Raw genomic sequence first — 25,835 nt, forward strand, 5'->3', positions numbered from 1 at the left:
GGCTTCTTAACCACTGTGCCACGAGGGAAGTTCCCACTGGGCAGAGTTTAAAGTATGCATTTCCTCGGGGCCTTTCGGTTTACTATACAGGAGGGTTTGCAGCGGAGCACAGTAGCTAGACATCAGGAGGACTAGTTGCTCAGCCATTAGTAGATTTCTGGAACAGGAGACCAGAGCCAAATAGCTTCCTCACCAGGAAAACGAGAAAAGTGGGCGAGAAAAACAAACCAAAATGAAGCAAAACAAAAACCTTCGGAGCCCAACAAATCATACCTCATGTAACTACTCCTGCAAGTCGTAAAATCCCTGTGTTTCTTAGATCTATGATTTATCAAGGATTGTATTCATATTTCTTTCTAAAATGACTATTATTGATTACACAATGATTTTAAAATATTATAATCCATTTTCTCTACCGTTTTTTGTCGTAGTGGTAAGCATATATAACATAATATTTATCATTTTAACCATTCGTATGTATACAATTCAGCAGCATTAAGCACACTCACAGTGTTGTGTACCCATTACCACTACCTTTCCCATTCAATAATAACTCCCCACTCCCCCTCCTCCAGAGCCTGGTAACTTCTGTTCTGCTTTCAGTCTCCATGAACCTGCCTATTCTAACTACCTCATATAAAGGAATCATATACTGTCTGTCCTCCTGCATCTGGCTTAATTCACTTAAGCATAGTGTTTCCCCTCCAGTTCTAAGACAATCTTCTTCCCAAGGAGATTTTTAAGGAGAAGTAGGCTGCCAGCTTCCTGGGATGGTTTACGTACAGCCCCACCCAGAGGCCCTAGATTTGACTTTCTCGGGCCCAGTCACCCCAGTGGCAAGCCCACTGGTCCCTGAGCTCTGGGGAGCCTCGCACATTTCCCGGGTCGACCAGCTGTCCCATCACCAGGACTAGCTCTCTCTGGAGGCCTTGGGTTTTTACCAAGACTTTCTGAACAAACCTTCCCAGATACTCAGCTGGACTTGGTCTCCCATCAACCCGTGGCTCTAAATGTTTATGAGCATCAAAAACTTCCCAGGTTGTTAGTAAAGAAGCTGATCCTCCGCTCCACCCCGTAGAGACTCTCAGTGGGCTGGTCTAGGGCGAGACTTAGGAATCTCTTTCTAACAAGTGACTCTAATGCTCTGAGTGCCTTTACAAAACTGAATATTGTCTGCTATAGACAGCTCACGACTGTCTGAAATTGTGAGCTTAGGAAAGACCCAAAGTCTCTCTTTATTTTTGAACTGAAAGAGGGTGGGGTCCAACATCCTTAGAAGGAGTCTGAAAATGCCAACATACAGGGTTGAGGGTTTGCGAGGGAAGGAGACAGCATGATGGGGATGGAGAATATCTGCTTGTTTGTGACCTTGGGCGTGAGTGATTCTCAGGGAAGGCACCAGAGCCACTCCCTCCAAACATAAGATGGTTCTTTGATCTAGAACTTGTTCAACTAAGTAAACAGAGTAAATTCAAACAGGAGGAGAAAATAAGCTCAAACAGATAAAAGTCAGTCTCCACCTACCTGAGGAGCAGAAGTTGTTCACCTGAGGTAACCATAGCAACAGAAGACACTCTGGAATGGACACTAGATTAAAGATCCCATCTCGTTAGAAGGAAGCCAACACATAAATTCCCTAATCTTATCTTCTGAAGAATATTATTTCATCAAGTTAAAAATCTGTAACTTTTAGCCAAGAAGAAAACCCAGCTGCAAGTTGGAGGTCATGGAATAGTCTTCAGAAGTGTCTCCGAGTATCTGCCGATGTCACAGCATCACCACCAACATCAAATACACGTTATGTGTCCACTGCATGTTGATGTATCTCTGATAGAACGTGTTTGGTCTGGTTTTGAAGGAGACTCACTGACTTAGCCCATGACGCGAAGTGCCCACTGACCCCGCCTGGGGATTTGTAGGAGGACCCAACGCTTTGTATTTGGAGCAGAGAACAAACCCAGCTGTGAGGACAGAGGGGTGGGAGGCAAGGTCTTTACTCCCACATGGACCTCACTCCACCCCATGCGGGAAACAAGCATTTTCTTGGGGATACACACAACGTATTGTTCGTAGTTATTGCCCGTGTGGCCAAGGACCCTGGAACTGTGGGGTCTGGTATTCCCATCCTACTACCATCTCCATCCGATGAACAGCAAGGAGCCTTCAGGCTCATACAATCTGACTGTGGAGCTGTGTTGTATCAGGTGGTCTAAGGGTGGGTCCTCTGAGGTCAAACCTGCTGACCGACACTGAAACCAGGCTTCGGGCGCTATTTTATCCCCGACCGTCTGTGCGGGTAGCAGCGGCCTTCGCCACTCCACACCACCTGCCAGTGTTATCAGCAGAGAAGTAAAGGAATAAACATGGAGGGTTTTGGCTTCTGGAGTATTTATTAGTGTATAAAAAAGGGAAGGCTCACCCCACGGGCTGCTCTCAGGAAGTAGCAATTGTCCTCGGTCAGGAGGCTGAGAGGAGCCCTGGAGGCCAGGCTAGTGGAGGACAGTTTGGGGAAAGAGAGAAAGTTTAGGTGCTTGAAAAGGAGGAGGACAAAGGCTCTTCAGGTAGTCGGCACAGGTCATGCTGTTTCTTTCCATGAGAAAGAAAACTTGGCCCCAGGTGGCTCAAGTCGGGAAGGGGAGGGAAGGACACACTGACGGGGAACGGCAGCCATGGGAGCTGCAGGACTCAGGTGACGTGAGCAGGACTCGGCTTCTCCCTCTTCGTTTCTGGGCTTGGTGCTGGCTGTGCTCTCCGGCTCTTTCCCCCATGTGGCTGTAGGAAAGCTGCTAGAAGTTTCTGGGCTGGATCGTTCTGGAACTATATCCCGTGGGAAATAACACAGTCACTTTTCTTGCAGATCAAAGGCCAGCACCGTTCATTTGGCCCCAGTGGGCTTTCGCAGGGTAGGGTGCCCTTTCCCCTCCCTGAGGTCACTCAGCAGAGATTCTTAGGGATGAGAAAAGGCTTCATTGAGGGGCTGAATGCAGATATTCGGACCGAGGTCTGTGGGAGACCAGCCTCCTTGCAGGAACCTGAATTCTCTGTCCTTCCTGTGGACTCGTAGTGTTTCCTTCTCATGCACAGTTCTCCCCTTTATATTGTTACACCGCTGATTCCTGTAGAAAATCGAAATACAGAAAGGAGCTTTAGCCATCAGGCTAGTCTGGTTCTCATAATATTTTTACAGAACCTCTACAGTTTGCCGACGTGGAAACCAAAACCGAGAGTTTATTATGTGCTCGGAGCCATGCTATCACTTAAAGGCAAGGCTGAAGCTTGGCCTCAGACTCCCCGATGGGGGCGATTTCCATGCTGACCTGGTGTCCTGAGAACCCAGCACAGCCCTGTCCCTAAAAATGCTTCAGATACACTATTTCGTTTTAACTTCAGTCATGTGATTAAGTACGGTTGTCATCCCCATTTCATAGATGAGGAAACCGAGGCTAGAGAATGTGTGTTTGCACAGCTCTGAGTGACGCAGCCGAGAGGCTGTCCCTGGTCAGTGCTGTCCATCGCCCCAGTGTTTCTCATTGCCGGGGCATTTGACCCCGTGTTCAGACACTTGTTGGTGTGTGTTTGGGTGTAGATGTGTGGATGTACAGTAACATCCAGAGGTGTACTTGGAGGAACGGGTCATGTGGACCTGCTTGCACATTAGTGTCACCTGACAGTAATGTAGTAAATCAGGTTCTCTGGTGCTGGGGTTGAGCATCAGTACTTTTTAAAAGGTCCCCAGTAACACTACGTGGTGCCAGGTTTGCAAACCAAATGCCTTGGACAGAGGTTCTCAAATGTTGGTGTCCTCGCCCGGGAACACTTGTTAAAGTATTTGGTTGGTTTTGTCAAAAGGCAGATTCAAAGATTCGGATGCAGCAGATATGGGGTGGACCCCGGAATCTGCATTTTTAGCAAGCACACTAGATGATTCTGACAAAAGTAGGTGGTCTGTGGACCACACTTTGAAAAGCTCTGCTACAGCTCTGAGCTCTGAGAACAGCCTTGAGTTGCCATCTGGCGAGTCCTGAAGAGCCGTGCAAGCTGGTTAGCTTCAGTATTTTTAGTTCAGGGAACAGCAATACAGAACTCAGCAACCCAGTCCAAATAGGAAAGGATTCTTCCTTGAATGCTCATTAGAGGACCTTGAGCATATGGCAAATGTATAGTCAGTATCGACTGATCACTTTTTGATGTCGGTCTCATCATAACCGTGCAGCATCTGAATGCCATACATTAAAATGCCACCTCCTTTGCTTCTAACCCTGGTTTAAAACTCATATCAAAGGCAGAACATCCCGTGATTCCTCAGATATCTTTGGAATTGTCAAACCAGAAGATATATTTAGAGCGCTCTTGTGCAGAACACAAAATTTCACTACACACAGAATTGCCAATTAGGAGGGGAGGTGCAGAATGATGGTAATGACGCAGGCAGGCTGCAGTTTTCCCCTCTGAATTACAAGGATAGTTTCAAGGATGCACTAACTCTGAATGAGTTTTTCTTCTTTTGATGCTGCCCACGGAATCTTCTCTCCAAGCAATTATTCTTGTCCCATCAGCGATCAGAGAGAACACCCTTCTCCATTTCTGTGTACTGAGTTCCCTGACCTCATGGCACAGTTTTGTCCTCACCTGCAGACAGTACTTTCCTGTATCATTTCAGTGGATTCCTCCCCATCCACGATGACAAACAACTCACATTAAATCAACTAAATGCCATTTTAAGATCACCTATGATTTTCTTTAGGATGCCCTACATTTTGAAATCTTCTAAGACTGAGATTTCTAGGGACATTCATAGATGAATGAAAATTGAAACACCACCCCAGCTACTCCCTCGTCCCCTGCCCCCCCTCCCCATTTTCAAGAGTTCTTTTTGTCTCAAGGATAGTCAACTCTAGACCTGAATTTTTTTTAATTGATTCCATCTACTTTTCCTCCTAACCTGGGATGTTATATCCTAGTAACTATGACATGATTTGGGAGACTGCTGAGAATGTGTCTGTAATATGTCTATAACGTTCATAGAATGTATTAAGCCCCTCCAAGGTTGGTATAACCCTACCTATGTATAACCAATCGATTACAGGGCTTTTTCTACATTTGTTTCAGTATGCGCTTTCTAAACCTTTAAGTTACCTCTTCTGACTTGAAGAAGGATGGTCCTTCCAGCCTCTTGTCCCCAGGTTTTCTCCTCCTGCCCTGTGTTCACTGTTCATCTACCAGCCACGACCCCTCTCAGCCCCAGTGCCCTCTCCACTCCCCTCAAGCTGGACACATAACACCTGCCAGCAAACACTGCCGTCCAACTCTGGCGTGGGACATCTGCCTCGAGGCTTGGGAAAGAGGCAGGTGCCACGTGGTGTGGGGAGCTGACCTGCGCGAAGATGGTGCCTCAACAGCCCCGTGCTTTGTGAGTCCTTCTTGGAGATGTGCTCAACACAGTACCCCACCCCCGTGCTTAGTTCGTCTGTTTTTAGACTCATTTACCAGGTCTTTGTTGCATTTCTTTTTACAAGTGCCCCTAGTTAAACTGAGAAAATAATTTCTTATTCTGGCTGTGGTAGGATCGCTCACATAGCAACGATAACGAGGGAAACCATATATCTTGGTTTGTGTGGAACGGATGGTTCCAGACAAACAATTTGTGCCTGTTTTCCCAACATAATTGTTGATCGCTCCACTTCCTCTGTGCCTGTTTGGGTGGCACATTATATAGTGACAATGGCATTATATTTGGTAATTCCAGATCAAGAAGACATCGGAGAGGCTGGTTATGATGAGAATCACAGACGCCAGATTTTGCTCTTCTGGACGCATAGGCAGGACCCTGGTGGTACCCGATTACCCCTCATTGTGCGTGTATGGTGTCTAGTCAAACCAGACCCACTGGAGCCTCTGAAATCACTCCCAGGGCTGTGGTACAAGTCCCAGCCCTTTGCTCACCCGGGTTGATTCTTCCAGAAGGAGGCAGCCAAGGGGATAGAAAACAAGCTGGAATCAGAGCAGGAAAGCTAGCCTCTGCCAGAATCCCCTTCTCTTCCTACCATTAGTGTCCATGTCACCCAGGAGCTGCCTGTCTCAGGGGCATTGAGGATCTCTTACTGCTGAAAAATGAAAGGAAAGGCCTCTGAGAATAAGCAAAGGAGAGCCTGAGAATGGGGGGTTCTCAAGAAACTCAAGAAAGGGAAACATGAGCTGCCTCAGAGGTGGAGGAGAAGCGGGGAAGCACAGACATGACCTCCCACAAAACCTAGTATGACGTGCATGGAAAACAGAGTAACGTGGATGAGAACAAAACCTTCAAAAATGTTCATGAAAATGAGAGAACAAGGAAGTCGTACTGCAGGGAGTATGAAGTGTTACACAAAGCGTGGCAGCGCAGACGGTGTGTCTGCTGGGGCAGCTGGGCGACAGGTCGCTCTCAGCGATTTCTACCTGTTGGATTCCAGAATCTTCTCAGGTCACTTGTATCCTAATTTATTGTCTGTCGTACCCATGAAGGATTTTTTTTAAGAGACTCTGTGGATTGAGAACCATCAGTGTGTAGCTGAATCAGCCTTGGATGCAGAATGCTGGGTTTCTGATACGGAAGGGCAGCTGTCAGTTGTAGAAAACCCTCAGTCGGGCATGACTGGGAGAACACACTCCTGGGGACCCGTCGACTTGTCCCCTGATGCTCCGTTCCAGGCGGCGCTAAGACTCTCTCCTGGACCACTGTGCCCTGGTCCTGTCTTCGAGGAGCTGTGGCTCTGTGGCCATTTGCAGCAAAGCCCCAGCCCTTGCTTCTCATCTGGCACCAGCTGACTGATGCTAACGCCTGTGGGATGGGGACGAGGGGTCTCGCCAACACGCTGCCCAGGTCGCTTCGATGTCACATCAGAGAGTCTCTGAGAAGGGAACTCGAGAGGGAGGCGGGGGAAACTTGCTGAAGTTCAAGTGAAGGTGAAGGAAGTGTTATATCAGGATGTGTTGGGCAGATGGCAACATCTTGGAAAGTTCCTGAGGGACGGGGGCCTGTACTGGGTCCAGGGGGATCCAGAGGAAAGAAACTGAAAGAAAGAAAGGTACCCAAACGACCAGTCTGGTGAGAGGTCAGACCCGGGTCCAAAGCCCACTCCTGCATGTGAGCACAGGAGGGTTCCTGCTGCACGTGAACGGGAATTCAGGAGGCGGTGAGAGGAGAAAGTGGTCGCCTTAGCCGTGGGTGAGCAGGACAGAGGAGCACCCACGCGGAGACAGTGAGCGGGCGATGCAAAACGGGGACTGGGATTGTGACGCTACCTGCTGTTGAGCGTCCTGTGATACACACACAAATACAGATATGTAAAGAAAAAAAAACAGAAGAGGGGAAGGAGCGGGGGGAGGAGAGGAACTGACTGCACTTCTCACGGGCCTTCGGTGGAGGCCTGGTGCAGACGTAGCCCGGGCCCGGGAGCACATAGGTGTTTCCAGTGCACCTTCTTATCAAGGAGGGACGTGCCGCTGTTGGTCTTTGTATTGTGCTAATTAAGTGCCGGTGGGTCCTCCATCCATCAACGCCCGTTTACCAGAGGAGAGAACCAGGTGTTCACGCACTGTCTTCCTTTTCTGTCCTTTGAAGTGAGTCCAGTGCACTTGGCCTTCAGTGTCACAGGGACAGGGCTCAGGAGAGGCTACAGAGAAGCTGGTGAACTGCTGTGCAAAGGAGGTGGTGCAGAAGCCCAGCCCTGTGTAGCTGCAAGTGAGCGACTTTCCCCCGTGTCACCCTCTTCATGTCCTCCTTGCTCTCCGTGTCTCACTCTGGCCCCCGGGACCACTGGGATTCTGTGCCGTTCCCCGAGGCCTTGACTTCCATTGGCTGCTAGCTGGTCTTGTGCAGTGGGAGAGCTAATGATGGCTCTGGCGTTGATCTTCTCACGGTTACTTTCTTCTTAATATTATTCTCTTGAGAATGGGTCTATCAGTAGCCTTTACGGCTGGTAAAGAGGAGGTGATGGAGGGTGGGAGAAGCTTTCTTGACAGGGTGTTATAGTGAGAACAAGGTCAAGCCACGTGCGAAAAGACGCTGGCCTCCTGCGCCTGTCCCTGTGGCAGTCTGTGGCCTTGGACCAATCGGTTTGCGTCTCTGAGCCTTTGTTTCTTAATTTAAAAGAGAATCGAGGAGGAGCTGTCGATACTCCAGCCACAGGACCAGGTGTTGTGAGGGTCAAGTCAAAGCGTACAGAAAAAAGTGGTTTGTAAATTCTAAAGGTCTCCATGATGTAAGGGATTTTTATTTATTTTTATCTTGCCTCTCCACAAGGCTGATCCTACAGGCAGTATGTGCCAGTGAGAAGAGACAGGAAAGAGAGCAAGGAAAAAGAAAATGTTGTGTTCTCAAGCAAAGTCAGGAATGAGTCAGCAGAAAGGCCTGGCAAAACAACAGAACAGAGAGGGCAGTGAGGGAGGGAAGCTGGCTGCCAGGAAGAGTATGGAAGTCGGGCATCGTTTCTTAGTGGCCGGCCACGCAGAGGACAGGGAGTGACAGAGCCCGGGAGGAAGTTGGGGCACTCTGGTGTGTGTCCCTGAAAATCAGGAAGGAGAGCCTCATGGATCACTTCCTTTGAATTTCTTCCTAGCAACCCTATGACTGATTTCATTTGTCTCCAGAAGATGAGCTTAAGACACATGGACACGCTCCTTGAATTGAAATGTCCAAGTGAAGACACAGGAAATGATTAAAAAGAAATTTCTCAGCTCTTTCTGGATGTCAGAGATGCTCTTGAAATGTATATTTGGAAACACGATCCGAATCACAGCTGAAAGTTTTACTGTTCATCTCTGAAATTTAAGATATTTATTTAGATGCATCCTCATTTTTAACCATGTTGTTTTTATCCTCAGATGTTCTCATAGTGAGTTCTGGAGAGCATTATGTGTGAAAGGCACAGAGGATGAAAGAAACATTCTCTACTAAGAAGTTAGATGAATGGGGATTGGTGGCAGAAGAATGAATTAGGGCATATTAGGGGTGGGTGTGGTACGCAGAGCAGAACTAGACATTTGAAGAGACTGCAGGTTCAAGAGGAAACCACCATCTCTACTCTCTTAAATTTAGAAAGTTTGGTGGAAGACCAGTGCTTCCAGGAGGAGAGGAGTTGAGATACAAATACTGAATCCTAAGGGCTTTTAATTACTTTTGTAGTTTGAAACTGGCAACCCTATGTCTGCTCTGTTTTACACCTGCTAGATTTTTACCCTGAGCTGTGAGGTCCAGATCATGAGGAAGGAACGGCATATGCAACCAAGGGGAAAACAAAGGACATATTGTTTATATGGAGTCATTTCCTAACATTTATTTTACATCATAGGAGCCAAACATCTTTTTTTTTTTCTTTTACTAAATGTTTCAAATTATTACAGCAAGAACTTTGACTTCACGAAATGATATCAAATAAGTTGGCAAAGGGTGAGGAAATATGTACCAAATGCAGTCATTAGAACCCAGGGGTGATCGTGACCCTGTGCTGACAGAAGGAGCAGCTTCTCTGGAAGGACCAGTGCCTTCAGGAAACTTCCCATCACCATCAGCATCAACATCAGGACTTGAAATTCACACAGACCAGGCAGGAGGTCAGATATTTGGGCAAGATGCTGGGTCATTGGGGGTAGAGCCCAATAGAAGACGTGAATGGAACAGGAGATTAAAAATCAAGCAGAGACTTGAATCTGCCAGGAGATGAGATTTCTCCAGAATGTTGGAAAGGAAGCAGTGTGGGTTCTCATGTGGGACTCTGTCACAGTCAGGAGCTTGTCAGATGGGACATGCTAAGGCTTGAGCTCCCAGATCCAGGCTTCAGCACCTACACTGAGACGCAGTTAAACGTAAGCACCAGCCAGAGCAGAGACGGGGAGGGCAGGGGGCGAGGTCTCCGCTGGGACTTGAGGGGTTCTCTGAATGGGGAAGAAGTTTAGGGTCACCAGGTTCAACATCGCCACTCGCTGCATTCACCTGGACGCCCCAGCAAATTCAGCCTCCATACTTTCAGTAATGGGGCCGGGAAGCCTTGTTAGTGTTGGATAGCTTTCATCACCAGAAGTTAGCATCGTTGGACTGAAATCGATTTCCCTATCATGCGCACTTGTCAACATTATCCTTCGTCTTGTAGTAAATGAGAACAGGCTTGCTCACACTTACTCACAAAGCCTCTTAAACCTGTAAGGACAGCCCTCCAGCTCCCCTTCATCTTCTCTCTTCCGGGCGGACCACCTGCTCCGGGTGTCTCTCAGGTGGCTTTCTTTCCAGACTCCAGCCAACCTGGGCATCTTCTCTAGAGTATTTTGACCCATTGGTCTCACTCCTCAAAAAAAGCAGCACTCTGAGCTCGGCCCATTTCTCCAAATGTTAAGGGAAAGGGTTTCTGGACAAGATACTCATCGTTTCTTCCCAGAAAGACCCTACGAGCTGGTTAGCTCCTGTCTCATCACATGTTGTAGATGTGCTCAGTTGTTTCAATTATTCAAAGAGGGACCTGGATGGAATAGTCAGGGGAGCCTTTGTCAGATCCTGAAGGCCCACCGGGTCGTTAGCCATTCCACAGACAGGTCTTTGAGAGCTTCTCGGAAGCACGACAGCTGCTCCATGATCATGGATCATGACCATGGGTGGAAGCAGGAGTGCAGGTTGTTCAGAAGAATGTGTCAAGACCAAGACTTAGGAATGCACCAGGTGAATGTGACGATTCATGATGTATTTTTGAAAAAACAGAGGGTATGTTTGCTCCCCTCACTTCTCCCCACATTAACTGAGGGGGCACCAGGGCTTCAGGCTTAATTGTTTGGTCTTCACCACCTTCCTGAAAGGTTGTCAGGGACACAAGGCAACTCTGGAAGGTGTTGGTGCCTCTGTTGCCTTGATGGTGAGGATGCCACCACAGGTGTCACACGTGTCCAAACTCATCATCTTGCACACATCACATATGGGCAGTATTTGATATATCAGTTATTCCTCCGTAAAGCTGTTTTCAAAAAGGTTTTGAGGGAACATTTACAAAATGTTACAAAGGAACACAAACAGTGCACGAGTCTCAGGAAGCGTCTGTCATGGTCCGTGAAACCTTGGCTTGGGTTTGGGAGACAGATTGCTCGCTTTCTCCCGGGGGACTGGCTGTGTGTCAGTTCTCAGTAGAGCTGGGGATTGCCAGCTAGAACCTAATGGAATTTCCTTCTCTTTGGGAAATAGAACTTTTAAAACTGTGAGGAGATAGACCCTCTGGGCAAACACTTTATTTTCTCCAATTTTAAAGCCCAGAAATCTCACATTTTCCAACTTCTTTTAGAGTTTTTATTTTTTCCCTTCAGGTTTCTATTTTTTTCACTCATCAGCGTGCATCTCATGCAGATAATTTTTCTTCTTTTTTTTTTACCGTTCGATCTTTTTCCTGTGTTAATATTTGCCAGTACTTTTAGCCTCTGTTCACGTCACGTTACCATATCTTATTTCTTTAACCACGTATTCCATCCATGTGTCCTTGATCCTGACTTGGCAGACTCTTACTCTGAGCTCATCTGCACCCTCTGATATGTTTAATTTCCTCTATAAATAGAATATAGGATCAAATAGGAAAGGGAGAGGCATGTGCCCCGGAGCATCTGCTTTGGGATGGTCACACCTGTAACCGAAAGTGAGATCCGGCTGCTCGCCACTTAAAAGCCATTAAAGAGGCCAGGTTGGTGGAGAGGGAAGTTTGCTTTAGTTTGGAGGCCGGCAGCCGGGGCGGGGGTGGAGGAGAGGGTGGACTTCCGTCCAAAGGCCGGCTCCCCCCCCTCACCGCTGACAGGCAGGGGGCAAGAGCTTTTATAGGCCGAGGGAGGGGGCTACATGCAGCAGCAGCGCAGTCAGCTCTGATCATCATATTGAGATCGGTCCCGCGGTGGTCTGACCAGCGTCACCTTGATTGTTTTAAGTACAGCTAGTCTTCAGTTCCAGGGTCAGTTTGTTCCCACTTCCTTGAGGCCAGTTCTCAGAATTGTGGCAGCTTATGTCATGGCTACGTCTGGTCATCATGTAGTTAACTTCTCCCACCTGGTGGGTTTCAGTATCTGTAAGACAGCTCACAGGACAGGGCTCAGAATATTACCTATAGCCCTTGAGGAGGAACTAAAGGTCCTTGACTTTGCTTACTGACTATTATGATTTGATCTCTTTTGACTTTTTTTCTGTTGTTTCTGCATTTTCTCATTTCTCTGATTAAACTTATTCTTTGGCTAAAGTGTTTCCACAGATGAAAGGCAGGCAGTGGACACGGGAGGGCAAGGACCATAGGGTCCTGCTCCGTTTCACGCCCATTCTAGCTGCACTCCTCACAGCGGCTGTCCAGCCTCTGCTTGAATTCTGTCAGTGCTGGGGGGCTTACCACCCCAGGGGACCATCCATCTCGCTATTGGAACACTAAAGAATAGAGAGATGTGCTGACCAGGCACCAGGGCAAAATCTCAGTTGTTTTCCTACCTCTCCCAGCCCCTGAAATAGGTCAGCTCCAACTCTGCATTCTCAGTGGAATTCCTGTTTTCTTACAGCCCAAAAGAGCAGAGAAAAAAAAAGTTTCATGGATTCTGCATAATGCTAGTCACTCGATCGTATAATTCTCCTTAAAATTTAAACGAGAGCATTCTTGGTTCCTTTCTCGTGGTTTAAATTTCCTGAACAAATACTCACAGCTCTAACACTCAGGCTCAGAGGTTAAGTAATTTTCCTGAGTTCACCCCTCGGCGATCAGCAGGCTGAGAACTGACCCTGTGTCTTCCTCTAAGACTGTATAAGAATAGTAGTGGCTCCACGGGAGTAGGCGTGTCCTGCTCCAGACCTGTCCCAAACCGCCACACCCACCACCCTGCTCCCGACTGGCCGGGAAGCAGGGACTGGCCGAGGCCTTGGGCAGGAGGGGAGGAGCGCTGGCGGGGCAGCTGGAAGGTCATCCCAAACTAGGGCAGTGTTACTGGGGATGGAAAATGCGCTCTGAATTTAAGGTTCATTCCAAAGTTACAAAGTCCAGTGAAATTCGGAAACCAGTTGTACATGGACAGTAAGGAAAGGAAGGAATAGAAATGGTTGGTGCTAATTCCAGTATGTTTCTACCGGGAGACCAGGTAAGTGGAAGAACATCAAAGAGAATTATTTAGGAGAAAAAGAGTTTATTTGGTTTTCAAAATATTGAATGTGGTGTAAAAGTTTTGGGTAAAAGCATCTATGCTGAAAGCCCCGACACAAGCTGAAGATATGAGTCTAGAACTCAGAAGATGGACCAAGTATAAAAATATGAATTCAGTAAGAAGCCTCACAGAAAGCAGAAATGAATGTGCTCTTCCAGACCAAGGGTGTAGACCGACAAGGGAAACCCCGAAGAGTGGCAGGTTGGTGCCTGTGTCCGTTCAAGGGGTCTGCACAGCAGAAAGGAAAGGCAAAGTGGCTGAAAGGAGGAAGGCAAGAGGAGATCGAAAGCAGTGACCCGCCATGGAGTGAAGAAGGGAGAAGGATTCCTGTCACCTTTATCACGTACCGCCGAGAGAGCGAGCGCGCTGGACATTAGGAAGATATCATGTGTACGGCAGCGGGACATCCGCCTGGAGGTGGCGCTTTGAGGACGTCGGGAGGATAATGCAGTGGGTTCAAAGTGATAGAAAGTGAAGCAGTGTAGACTTTCCTTTTGAAGTGCCACGATAGTTTCAAAGAAGAAGGAGTCAGAGGGGTGGCAGGGAGAACGACCAAGGATTTTTTAATGTGGGAGATTTGAATTCTGCAGATTCGGGAGAAGGAACAAGGAGAGGGAGTGATGAAAAATATAAGGCACATAATTCGTGGTGGAGGAGTTGATAAAGTTCAACAGGTATCAGGAGGGGACGGGGTCAAGATCTCAGAGGTTAGTCCCGGAGAGGAAGGATGGAGGGAGGCCTGAAGGAAGGTGCTTGCCATAGGGATGACGAGTGGGTGATAGATTTGAGAAGGACTTAAGAAGTTAATCTGGCACAATTTGGAGATAGATTGAATTGAGCCAGAGGAGGAAGGAGGCAAAGAATGGAGTCAGGAAAAACTAGGTTTTCAGCTCAGATTACTGAGGGGATGAGGGAGCCACCGACTGGGATAGGAAGTATCAAAGGAGAACTGGGTTTTAAGGGTAGATAAGAGATAACTTGGAGAATATTGAGTTTGGGGTGCCTGTGAGACATAAGATGGAGATGTCGAGGGGGGAATCTGGTACGCTGGTCTACAGTTGAGGAGATAGATCTGTGAAATTACCAATATTCAGATAATCATAGTTTAAAACTACAAGAGTGGAAGGTTTCATAGAGGAAGAAGATGTAAAGTGAGTCTGGGTTAGTATGCGTGATGGGGCTGAGGTAGGAAAGACCGGAGAGAAATCAAAAGTGTGGCTCAGGGGGTGATGAAGGGAGAGGATCAGAAAGAAAGCTGTGGGCAGAGTGATGTTTCAGAAATATTAGAAGCAGACCAAATATGACCTTAGCCCAAGACAAGCCCTTCACTGGTTATTTTTTCCCAATTATTGAATGTCAGTATCAACTATGTTGCATGATATATTTTAAAAAATACTGTGCTGAAATTGTCTTCCCATCTTGTGAATGGTATTTTGGGTAACAGGTTTTCATGCATTCATTTTCCAAGAGCAATTTGTTGCTGTGGGAAGAAACCGAAGTAACTTATATTCATGAACTTCTAAAAGTCCACTCACAGAAAAATAACAATGCAGTCTTACCAACTTCCAACTCTTTGTACTTTTTTCCATGATCGGAAGTATTTAGAGTCTGTTTTAAAGAAAGAAGCATAAATACAGGAGATAGAGACCACAAAAAAAAAAAAAGACAGACTTTTATCTCTCCAAGGAACAAATTCTTTCAGTGAGATATAGTTTATTGTTAATGCGTTTTGAGGTAAGCCATTGTGCAAATGAAACTCTTGAAATTTGTCCTCTTTCAAAGTTGTCTTCTTTGTGCCTGGGGTTCTTTCGGCTCCAGGCTGAGGGAATATTTTGTGGAAGAGAATGGTATTTGATTGTTTCATCTTGGAGCAGTGAGAAAATCCTTGCATCTTCCTCCCACTTCCCCATTTTTTTGAGTAGCACTGAGTCATAATTGCACTTCCATGTTAAAGCCTTTCCATTTGCATTAACAGTTTACTCTGGAATGCTTCTGTCCCATACATAGTTGGCAGATCCAGTCTCTACTTCTTGACTCTCTTTCATTTTGTTTGAATTTTTCTAATTAGTGATTTAGTTTTCCAGATATTCCGTTTCATTTCCCATCCATATATGCCGTCTTTTTTCTTTCTGCCTGACAGTACAGACATAGAATTGTAAAGGGGTAGTTCTCTCTCATCTTCTTCTTACCATTGCCCTTATAAGGTTATTTTAATTCTGTCTTCCTTGTTCTCATTACTTCCACTCAGAAGATAGTCACAAAGCTGAATTTCAGGGTCATTTGCAGGTATATTTAAAGAGGTATGCAAAGATGTAAGTCTAGGGGTTTGGGAATGTCATAACCAGAGAATGAATTGAAATCACTGTTTCCAGATTAAGACCAAGAAAGACAGCACATGTCCTTACTTTGTGTGTTTATTATGTCTGTTGGTATTCTGGATTTTTCAGTTGACAGCAATCAACTTGGATTTGTAACTTGAGAATTAAGAGCTATACCCCTTGTTCAGGCAATTTCCAATATGTGCTTAGAGAGAAACAGACCTCAGGCCAAATCCTGCTTGAGTTTGACTCAATTCTCCTATCCTAAAAATGGAATACTAATACCTTCCTCATACAGATTGAATGAATTCATGTATGCTAAGGAGTTGGCATGCTACCTGGTACATAGTACGTGCTTCAAAATGCTAGCCATTCTCAACACCAGCATCACCACCACCGTCACCTTTGGGGCTTTGGACTGTTCTCTGCGGTCATTTCAAAGGCTTCCTCCAAGTGTTTTTGCCTATAATGGCCCCCCACCAGCCCCTCACTTCTTCTGTACTGACACTCTTTCGATAAGGAATTTGTATATTTGTTTTAGAAGTTGCTGAAAGTTTTTAGGGAGGGAACCCAGTAACTCAGTGTACTCACATCTGATTTATTAGCTATCTTTTTTCTTTGGATTTAAACTAGATATGTTATTTACCTATTGCTGTGTAAGAAACTATCCAAAACTTAGTGGCTTAAGATAACCAACATTATCTCGTGATTACTGTGGGTCAGGAATTCAGGACCATCTTATCTGAGCATCTCTGGCTCACGTTCTCTCGTGAGGTTATCAGCCAGGGCTGCATCATCTGAAGCCTTGACTGCTGGTGAGGAATCCACTTCCAAGCACCCTGAGTTCCTTGCTGGATGTTGGTGATCGAATGGGGAAGAACCTCGGCCCCCCACCACATAGACCTCCTCACAGGGCTGCTCGAGTGTCCTCACACCATGGTGGCCAACCTCCCCCAGAGCAAGTGATCTGAAAGGGAGCTAGGAGGTGGCCACACTACCTTTTATAACCCGCTCTCAGAAGCCTAGGACCATCATTTCTGTCACATTCTATTTGTTTGAGTCACTAAGTCCCCCGGCACTCAGGCACTCAAGCGTACGGAATTAGGGTCCACCCTCCCTCCTCTGCCCCTCTTCCCTGTGCCTCCCCTCCTCCCATCCCCTTTGCCTTTCCTCCACCCTCCTCTACCCTTTCTGCACCTCAGCTTCCTATCTTAACAAGCAAAGGTAATCTTTTGCCTTCCTGGGGTTACTGTGAAAATAAAGTGAGACACATAGTATGAAAAGACACATGTTAGAAGGAGAGGTCGGAAACACTACACAGCACAGCACCCGATGCCATAACCGTGGAGAAGTGGGACGGATCCACCCAGCTTCTGCTCCAGCGTCTGCTCACAGAGGCAACGTTTAGTCGAAGCTCCAGGACCTCGGAGGGGCTCTCTGAGCATCAGTCTGCTCAGGACACAGGGCCTTTCCTTCTTCTGCTGGGGGAGCATCACTGTGCAGCACTTCAGAAACAGCAGTTAGGGTCCTCTGGCCCCGCCCAGATCGCCATGGCAGCTCTGTGAAGTTCTTCACGGTTTTGTTCCTTAGAGGTTATTTCTTCATAATTAGACCAGTATTTAAAGTAACTCCCCAGTCAGATTCCCATCTCCTGCCATCCAGCAGGTCACCCCAGGCCCCATGTGTCTGGTTCAGGAGTCTTGACATCACTGCAAGCAAAACGTCATTGGGACTTAAGTGCTGTTGTTTATTTTCTCCAAATAACTGATCCACTGTGACTTCCTAGAAATTAATCTTGGGGCCCAGACTAGATGGGGGGTCAGAGGTATTAGCAAATCCTACCCATTTTTCCTTTGAAGATTCACTTCCATCATCAGTTCCAAATGCATGCATATTACACGTGCTCTACAGTAGATCTGTCTTACTCAGCTGCATGTCCCTCACCTGTTATCTGTAGAGAGCTGCTTTTAAAATGCTAGTCCCTGAACATTTGCCCACACAGGGTGCCAACTCTCCAAAGTTCCACAGGTAGAGGAAAGAAAGTGAAGTGTACGGTTCTCACTTCAACCCTGCGGGGTAACCCATCACATTCCACACCCTGGGGAGGGCCTCTATCCAGAAAGCTGGAGAGGATGGAGACCACGTTCTCCCTTCTTTGGGGGTATCCCTCGCATTGTAGTCACTGCATTTATGGGTTGGGGAGTATTCTCCTGGGTTCAAGAGTTTAAGAGGGACATCTGAGATTTGGGGGTTACAGGAGTTTGGAAATGCTGTTTTGTTGTTGTTACCTTAGTTTTGAAAGCCATGCTACCCTTGCAATGAGCTCTTAGTTTATTGACCATTCCGTGAAGCTAAAACCTGCACATCAAATTGTCCAAGGGGGCAGGAGTTTGCCCAGTGAAGCCTATCTTGGCTTCAGTACTCAGCGAGGATTCACAGTAGAATCGGCCATAGTTTACAGCAGTGCGTGGGTCTTACAGTTTCAGGGTGCAGCTGGCTGTCAGGTAGCCTCCAGTGAGTAGTGTCCTTTTAGTTCTGTGCTACATTTAGTTGAGCGGGAAGTCTCTGCCCCTGATTTAATCACAAGCCAGGTAGTCATGGAGATGACATCTAGCCTCTGGCTGCCCGGTAAACTACATGCAAATGGTGAAAATAAAACAAACAGGGTATGCAAATTAACTTCCTGAGTAAATAAAAGACTTTGCCGCCAGGTCTCCGGACTGACTACTTTTGGTCCAGGGCTGTTTATTAGGAGTCACAGTGATTTGAAAAATATCATAATCACAACCATTGTCTCAACGCCTGTTTTATTGTTTCTTGTGTTTTTTTGTCTGTTTCAGATATATCAACACTCCTATACTGGATATTATGTCCTGAGCAAAATTCCTCATGGGTAAGATTGTTCTTTCATTTTCTTTTAACGCGAAATCTGCAAAACAAAGCGCAAAGCAGAGCGCTGATTAGTTGCTTAATTCTTAGGGCAGGAAATGAGGCACCTTATTTCTTGACAGCAAAGTGTCCCCATGCTGTGGGACCTCCGTGATGCCTCCAGGGCCGAGGGGGTCACTTGAGTCCAGTTTCTTGCCCATTTGTGAAGCCCCCCTTCCTAGAACAGCTCCACCACTTCCTGCTCTGGTTCCCAGGTTTGCAGAGAAAGATTCCCCCTTCCCCGCCCCACTTTGTAATCAGCTGTGACCCCTCTAGGGCATGGTGATTCGACCTAGGACTCCCAGGAAGGTTCCTGGTTTTATATACATAATAGAGAGGGCAGCACCCCTAAGCTCATCTTGTTTCTCAAAAATGCAACATTTGGAACCCAAAAGTGTGAGTGGGGAGGAAAGACATGAGTGCAAGCGTGATTTTGCTGAGTTTTCAGTTCTGGGTAGACACAGCCGCACACAGCGTGCGGTGCGTTGTCAGGAGCTCATCTTTCGAGTCCGGAGGTGTTAAGACATGATTGAAGTTCGGTGAAGCCATTTGTTGAGTGGGCAAGGGGAAAACCAGTTGCAGAGCAAGGAGAGTGTGGCAGGGATGGCTTTTACTGCTTCCATTTTTATTCTTTCTTTCTCTCCCCTCGTCTTCCTCCTTCCTCCTTCTTCCTCCCCTCCCCCACCCACCTACAACCCCTCCACCCTCACCCCTGCCTGTGTTCTTGTTCCCACCTTTTCCTTCTTCATACCCTCCACGGTTTCTCTCACTTTTTGTTCGAAAAGGTGAAGTGCTCAGGAAATGTTCAAAGAAATGGGATTGTGCTACTGGCAATGTTGTGTAAATTCCCGTGACTATTTACAGGGAGGCATCCTAATTTTCCTAAGCAAATTTAAACAAACAGCAGGAGTTGCTAAAAAGTATTGTTCCATAGAGAGCATTAATCACAGCATCTGTGTTTCACAACTGCTGCTGTCTGTTTTCTACTAAGTTTAGGTAGAATATGAGCATATCCTTGGAAAAACAACATGGGGAAAATAATTTCACTTGATAAATGAAAGATACATGTAGACATGCGGCCAAATGTGATTAATCGTTTCCATTAGACTAGTAGAAAAATCAAGCCCCGAGAGACTGAAGATGGCCCCCGTAGTGAAAACAAAGTATCCATAGGTGTTTTTTTTTTTATAAAAAAGCACAGTTCAAATAGAAACTCAAATGTTTTTCACTAAGGACGAATTATTCTATTATTTTTCAAGCAGATATGCATCTTCCAAGGTCACGGCAGGCAGGAGTATAATTATGCCTTGAGATTTATCTACCCCTCTGGGAACAATAGAATTTATTGTAGATGATGGATATTTCATTTCATCTTATATAAATTCGTAAAACTCAAAACTTGAAAAGCATTCTGTGCTTGACACATGGTGTAAAGATTTTACTGCATCAGTTAGAATTTAAGAGAAATAGGTTCTGAGAACCTGGCACAAGAGTTTGCCAAACCAGCCACAAACCGAAGGACAAGATGGTGTGTGCTGAAGCCTTGGTTTCAGTGCTCACGATGAGGATGATGACCCCTCCATAGAGGATGCCAACGAAGAGTGAGCTGCTTTTGGTATTTTTAAAATAATCATAGTAGTAATAATTGCCGTCATGTATTGAATGAGTCTTAAGTGCGCCCACCCTAGCATATCAGTCCTGCAAAAAAGCATTCTTCTCCGCCTTTCACAGTGAGAACTCTGTCATCTCATAGCTGGTGCCCAGGAGAGCTGGAATCCAGCATGGCCTGGCTCGCTCTCAATCCTGTGCCATCAGAACAACTGCCTTGGGTAAAATTACAACTGTAAATATCAGATTTTTAGTAGTGCTAATTTATTGCTTTTTTTTTTTTTTTTTTTTTGCGGTACACGGGCCTCTCACTGTTGTGGCCTCTCCCATTGCGGAGCACAGGCTCCGGACGCGCAGGCTCAGCGGCCATGGCTCACGGGCCCAGCCGCTCCGCGGCATGTGGGATCCTCCTGGACCAGGGCACGAACCCGCATCCCCCGCATCGGCAGGCGGACTCTGAACCACTGCGCCACCAGGGAAGCCCTCATTTATTGCTTTTCTAAGTGTTACCGAACCAAACTTGGGTCTGCTCGCCCACACACAGTAAAGCCAATCTACTGACACCAGGTTGTGGTGCAGGAAAGTGCAGCATTTACTGCAGGCGCCAAGCAAGGAGTCCAGGTAGCTAGTGCTTAAAAGGCTCAAACTCCCCAAAGCTTCAGGAAAAGGTTTTTAATGACAGGTTGAGAGAGGGGGGTTGTGGAGTGTGTGATCAGCTCATGGACCTTCTTCTGATTGGTTGGTGGTGAGGTAATTGGGAGTCAACATCATCAGTCCTCTGGTTCCAACTGGTCTGTGGTCTATGTGCTTGTGGACAGCGTGCAGTTAACTTCTTCCACCTGGTGGGGGTTTCAGTATCTGCAAAACAGCTCAAAGGGCATGGCTCAGAATATTATCTACAGCCCTTGAGGAGGACTGAAGGTCCTTGACTTTGTTTAATGGCTAAACTATTATTATTTTGTCTGTTTGACTGTTTTCCTTTCTTTCTGCCTTTTCTCACTTCTCTGATTAAATTTACTTGTTGGAACTTGCAGAAAGCCTAGGTATGCTACAGGTTTTCTACAGACAAGAGGCAGGCAGAAGGCATGGGGTGAGGGGTCTGTTCCGGGGAGCCCCCATATGGTCCTGCTTAGTTACGTAAGGACTCTTATAAGATTGAAAGATGTAGCAGATTACTTGTTACATTTATGGGAAACAGTCTCTGGTGGATGAGGATGTCTATGGTTCCTCTCATCACCACATAAACTGACAGCTTCTCCAAAAATGGCATTGCTCAACCGTTTATGCAAAATAAATGAATTAATTAATTTCAAATATTGTCAAAATCTTATTTGTATTAATGAGACGGTGGATTTCCAAACTGGATGGGACTTTAGGCTTCGAGCTTCTGCAGCTTCAGCCTCCAGAAGAGGCTTGTTGAGCTCAGTCAGTTGTGCCAGAGCTCCACCAGTTGGCAGGGGGAGAACACAGCCCCGTAGCTGGGTTTGGGGTATCAAGGAAAGCACAATTGTCTTTTTAAAATAAAACTATCTCTATTAAAATATTTAAATTTACATTACTCATAGGACCAAAAATCTGAGAGCTTCTCTTGATACTTCTGGACTCACAGATCTGTATCTTGTTCTCAAATTCTCACCTCTCCTTTCATCCCTCTCTCCCCTCAATTCCTCTCTTCCAGCCAGAGGCCATTCAGTATGCAGGATGGGATTATTTGTCCTTTATAGTTTTTTTTTTTCCCCTTGGCTTCAGACTTTCCAACCAATCACAGAGAAGGATCAAATTAATTTTTCAGTACCCTCTAAACTCTGGTTTCCTTCCTTTTGCCAGTGATGAATCTGGGAAGGGGGTATCCTCTTTTCTGTCCCTTCCACGAGCCATAAAGAGGCCTTCGTGTCCTGTGTTTAAATTCCTTCTCCTCCAGTTGTGACGTCTGCAGCTGGAGCCCACTAGAACCCCGTGTGCGTGTAACGGCTTGGGTTATAATGAGAATGCCGAGCCAACTGAATTTTCATTTAGTCAAGAGATCTAGAACCTAAGGGTAGGTGCATTTGACTTTCACATACTAAATTTTCAAAAATTGTATTCTTAAAGGACATGTCTTTTACGCAAATTTGTTTATTAAGCCAGAATTAAAGCTATTTTATTTGTTTGTTTGTTTGTTTTTTGCGGTACGCGGGCCTCTCACTGTTGTGGCCTCTCCCATTGCGGAGCACAGGCTCCAGACACGCAGGCTCAGCAGCCATGGCTCACGGGCCCAGCCGCTCCACGACATGTGGGATCTTCCCGGACCAGGGCACAAACCTTTGTCCCCTGCATCAGCAGGCAGACTCTCAACCACTGCGCCACTAGGGAAGCCCAAAGCTATTATTTTTAACATAAAGTGTTTCACTAAGTCTTTATATCAGAATGTCAATAAAATAAAACAATCTTTCATAATAGAGATTATAACCAGCTAAATGTTCTCTGTTAAGGGTCCATTGTGTGTTTTCATAGCAGTTTTTGGTAGACTTGGCTGTTTCTTGACATTTTCCTGACATGACTCTTTTTTGGATTAGTTTTCCCATTGGCTTGAGTGCTTTTTTTTAGAAAAATTATATTTCTATATAATTATAATTTCTTGTATCTTTTAAGATCGTTCTGAAAATCATATGGGCTAGAGAAAATCAATCCTTCTATAACAGAAATCAATTTTAAGAAAAATTTGGTATACCCTGTAGTTATGTAGCATTGGCATTTTGGAGTTTGGCAAGCAGAGCAATAATAGAACAGAAACTGAGAAGTATTCAGAGGCATTTTGTTTACATGTCAGGCCATCCTCTGTGGATATTGTTGCCCTAACCTTGCTTATTTACCTGTACCAAACAAATTGTACAGAATTGTATTCCTTTGGAACTCTGGTTGACTTATGGAGTCACATTCTGCATCTGTGAAAATAATAAACTGAGACATAGATTCTTTCTGCCCAGGGTTACTCTCTAACATTATAGGCTGGGATGCAGAAGAGCATTCCATTTATTTAGAAAATAGAAATCTAGGTTGACAACATAGCACAATGCCCCAGTACCTTGCCTGATATCATGACACAGGAGTTAAGAACTGAAGCCCTAGTGGTCCCATAGACCTTAATGTGAATCCCAGTCTGCAACTGACTCTTGGCTGTGTGACCTTGATAGTTGCTGTACTTCTACAGATCTTAGTTTCCATATTTTTAAGATGTTAATAATAGGCACATTATAAGAATTAAGTGGAATGATACATGCAAAGTGCACAGCAGAGAATTTTGCTTCTAGTGAATGCCTGGGAATGTTATTCTTCATATTGTAATATATCCCCAATATATATTTATAGTCTTGTAATTAAATTTTTTTAGACTTTACTTTCTAGCCAGCTCAAATCCTTTCTGTTACAAGGAGAGGAATGATATAACCCCTACAATAATAAAATTCCCTTTAATAATTTTTCAAAGCTAAGACTTGTTCTGTGACACTCAGGTGATTTTAATGCCCATGTGATTTTTTTAAATTAATTAATTAATTTATTGGCTGCGCTGGGTCTTTGTTGCTGCACGCAGGCTTTCTGTAGTTGCAGTAAGTGGGGCCTACTCTTTGTTGCAGTGCACGGGCTTCTCATTGTGGTGGCTTCTCTTGTTGCAGAGCACGGGCTCTAGGCGCGCAGGCGTCAGTAGTTGTGGTACGTGGGCTCAGTAGTTGTGGTGCATAGGCTTGGTTGCTCCACAGCATGTGGGATCTTCCTGGACCAGGGCTCGAACCCATGTCCCCTGCATTGGCAGGCGGACTCTTAACCACTGTGCCACCAGGGAAGTCCTGCGCATGTGATTTTAATTTCTCTCTTAAAAGAGATGTCTATAGCTTCAACTATCTACAGTTCTCAATGCTCAATAAGTTCTGTTTATCTCATCTCAATCTGACTTACTGCAATTAATTTTTAAGACTCTCTTATTTTGCCTCCAGTGGAAGCCGAAAAGACAATATAAGTCAACAAACATTTATTGAAATGCTGTATTGAGCAACAAAAGCACAGTTGCTATCCTTCAGAAGTTTAAAATCTTGTTGAAGAGGAAAGACACAGACTTATATAACAATATAAAATTAAGTGCCTCAAATGGGTATTTTGGACACAACACAAAAGAAGAGATGTCATAAAGGATCTCAGGAAGGAAGTCTGGCTTGAGTGGAGCCTTATAATTGAGTAAGTTTTGTTTGGTTTGGTTTGGTTTGGTCTAATAGATGGAGACAGAGAGGAGATGTTCCAGGTCGGGTAAATCACTAAACAGGCTTGACCTTTTCCATGAGCCAGCATCTTCCTGGAGTTAGTGGGGTGCCAGGCCAGGCCCGAGCAGGGCTGTTCTCATGGGGCTCTGCATGGGGAGAGATAGGGTTGGGTGGGTTTAGGGTGAGCCTGGCGTGTGGAAGACCTAAACCCCACCCCGGTGTGATGGGTCTTTCCAATAAGAACACACTGAACACCGAGCAGAAGAGAGACATGGTGAAGGTGGCGGGCGTGGATTAGTGTTATGCATGTGTGTAGAGAGAAGGAAAGGGATGAACAGGAACATGGAGCCAATTAGGAGACGCGGTGGGGAGCAGTGAAGGCTCAGTGTAGAGACCACATGATTGGGATTGTGGGCATCTGGTGTTCACTTGGAAAATGAAGACAGATGCCAAGGGTTTATACTCCATGTCCCTCTAATTAAATCTGTGGCAGCCTGTGCCTGTGTGAGTTGAGCCTGATGCATGAGAATATTGAAAGTAGTGAGTTCATGAGGGCAGTGGGGAGAATCCCAGCAGTGTGTGTCTCCACATCTCCTTCCCAGGACCCTGCACTGGACCTTCCATTCAGACACACTTTGCTCTGCAGAGCTGCCGGAAGTTGCATGAATAGGATTGCTTGTATACCCTGAGGAGGTGCCAACATGAAGCCAAAATGTAGGAGAAAGAGAGTTCTGAGAATGGCATTTTACGTGTCTACCATGGCATCCGGCAGGGAGAGTCCTGCTGTAATTGGCTTTCACAATAATTTCAGAACTGTGGACAGCTCCGAGCTCTCCTGTAGGACTTGGTCTTAGCTGCTTCCGCCTCTCCTGCTCCCTTCCCCTCCAGGCCACCCTCCATCTCTCCCTTCCTCCCCTGAAATCCAAACTGTTAGCAAGCACTATCAAAATAAGATGCACTTTAAAGTCAAATCTATCTGGGAATAAATTCCCAGTCAGCCTTTCTACCTGTGTAATCATGGAAAAGTTTCTTTGCTTCTCTCGGCACTATTACTCCGCACATATGATGGAAATAAAATGCCTGACGGATAGGGTTCATGTAAAGGTTATGAAGTACTGTAGGATAACGAGATGGTGCATTTAAGTGTCTATTTTGGAGTGCAGAATGCACTACGGGCTTTTTTCATGGTGGAAACAAGACCTTCCACTATACAACCAAATCTAATTAATCTCCGTCCCCGCAATTTCCCTACCTTTAGACAGAAAATAAATCTCATCCTCGGTGCCAGCTCTGATCAGTTCTGATGGCTTCCTGGAGCTCTGAGTTTAAAGGTGGTCTAGAGCTATGCCTGGGCTCTGTGGGGAAGGATGCCGTGATCGACGCGTCAGGGTGGAGGTGGAGGGGAGTGGAGATGCACGTGATGCCTTCAGGTGCCAGACCTGCTTGCCTCAAGGACCGCATCGGTGGCGTGTGCCAGCACTGCCCCCCGCAGAAGGCCCTCCCGCCTTTGCTCTCCCCGTCCTTCACCCCATCCTCCACACACGCGCCAGAAACTTCCTGCTCGTGGTGTCCAACTCCT

The 25,835-nt window shown here is 46.1% G+C and overlaps 1 protein-coding gene across 5 annotated transcripts in view; it reads left to right on the forward strand.

The window, feature by feature from the left end:
• DPP6 (dipeptidyl peptidase like 6) overlaps nt 1–25,835 on the forward strand; it is a gene marked incomplete at both ends in the record, with an annotated part of 1,037,088 nt that overhangs the window by 764,370 nt on the left and 246,883 nt on the right. For 4 of the 5 annotated variants that reach the window (XM_082846708.1, XM_082846710.1, XM_082846707.1 and 1 more), the window contains one exon: nt 18,329–18,381. The exons of the other annotated variant lie outside the window; for it this stretch is intronic. In XM_082846708.1, the coding sequence (XP_082702834.1) occupies nt 18,329–18,381 (53 nt within the window). The remainder of the gene's footprint in view (nt 1–18,328; nt 18,382–25,835) is intronic. 5 annotated transcript variants of the gene reach the window in all.

This window comes from Leucopleurus acutus (assembly GCF_964270905.1).
Source record: "Leucopleurus acutus genome assembly, chromosome: 9".
In the NCBI taxonomy this organism is placed as follows: domain Eukaryota; kingdom Metazoa; phylum Chordata; class Mammalia; order Artiodactyla; family Delphinidae; genus Leucopleurus; species Leucopleurus acutus.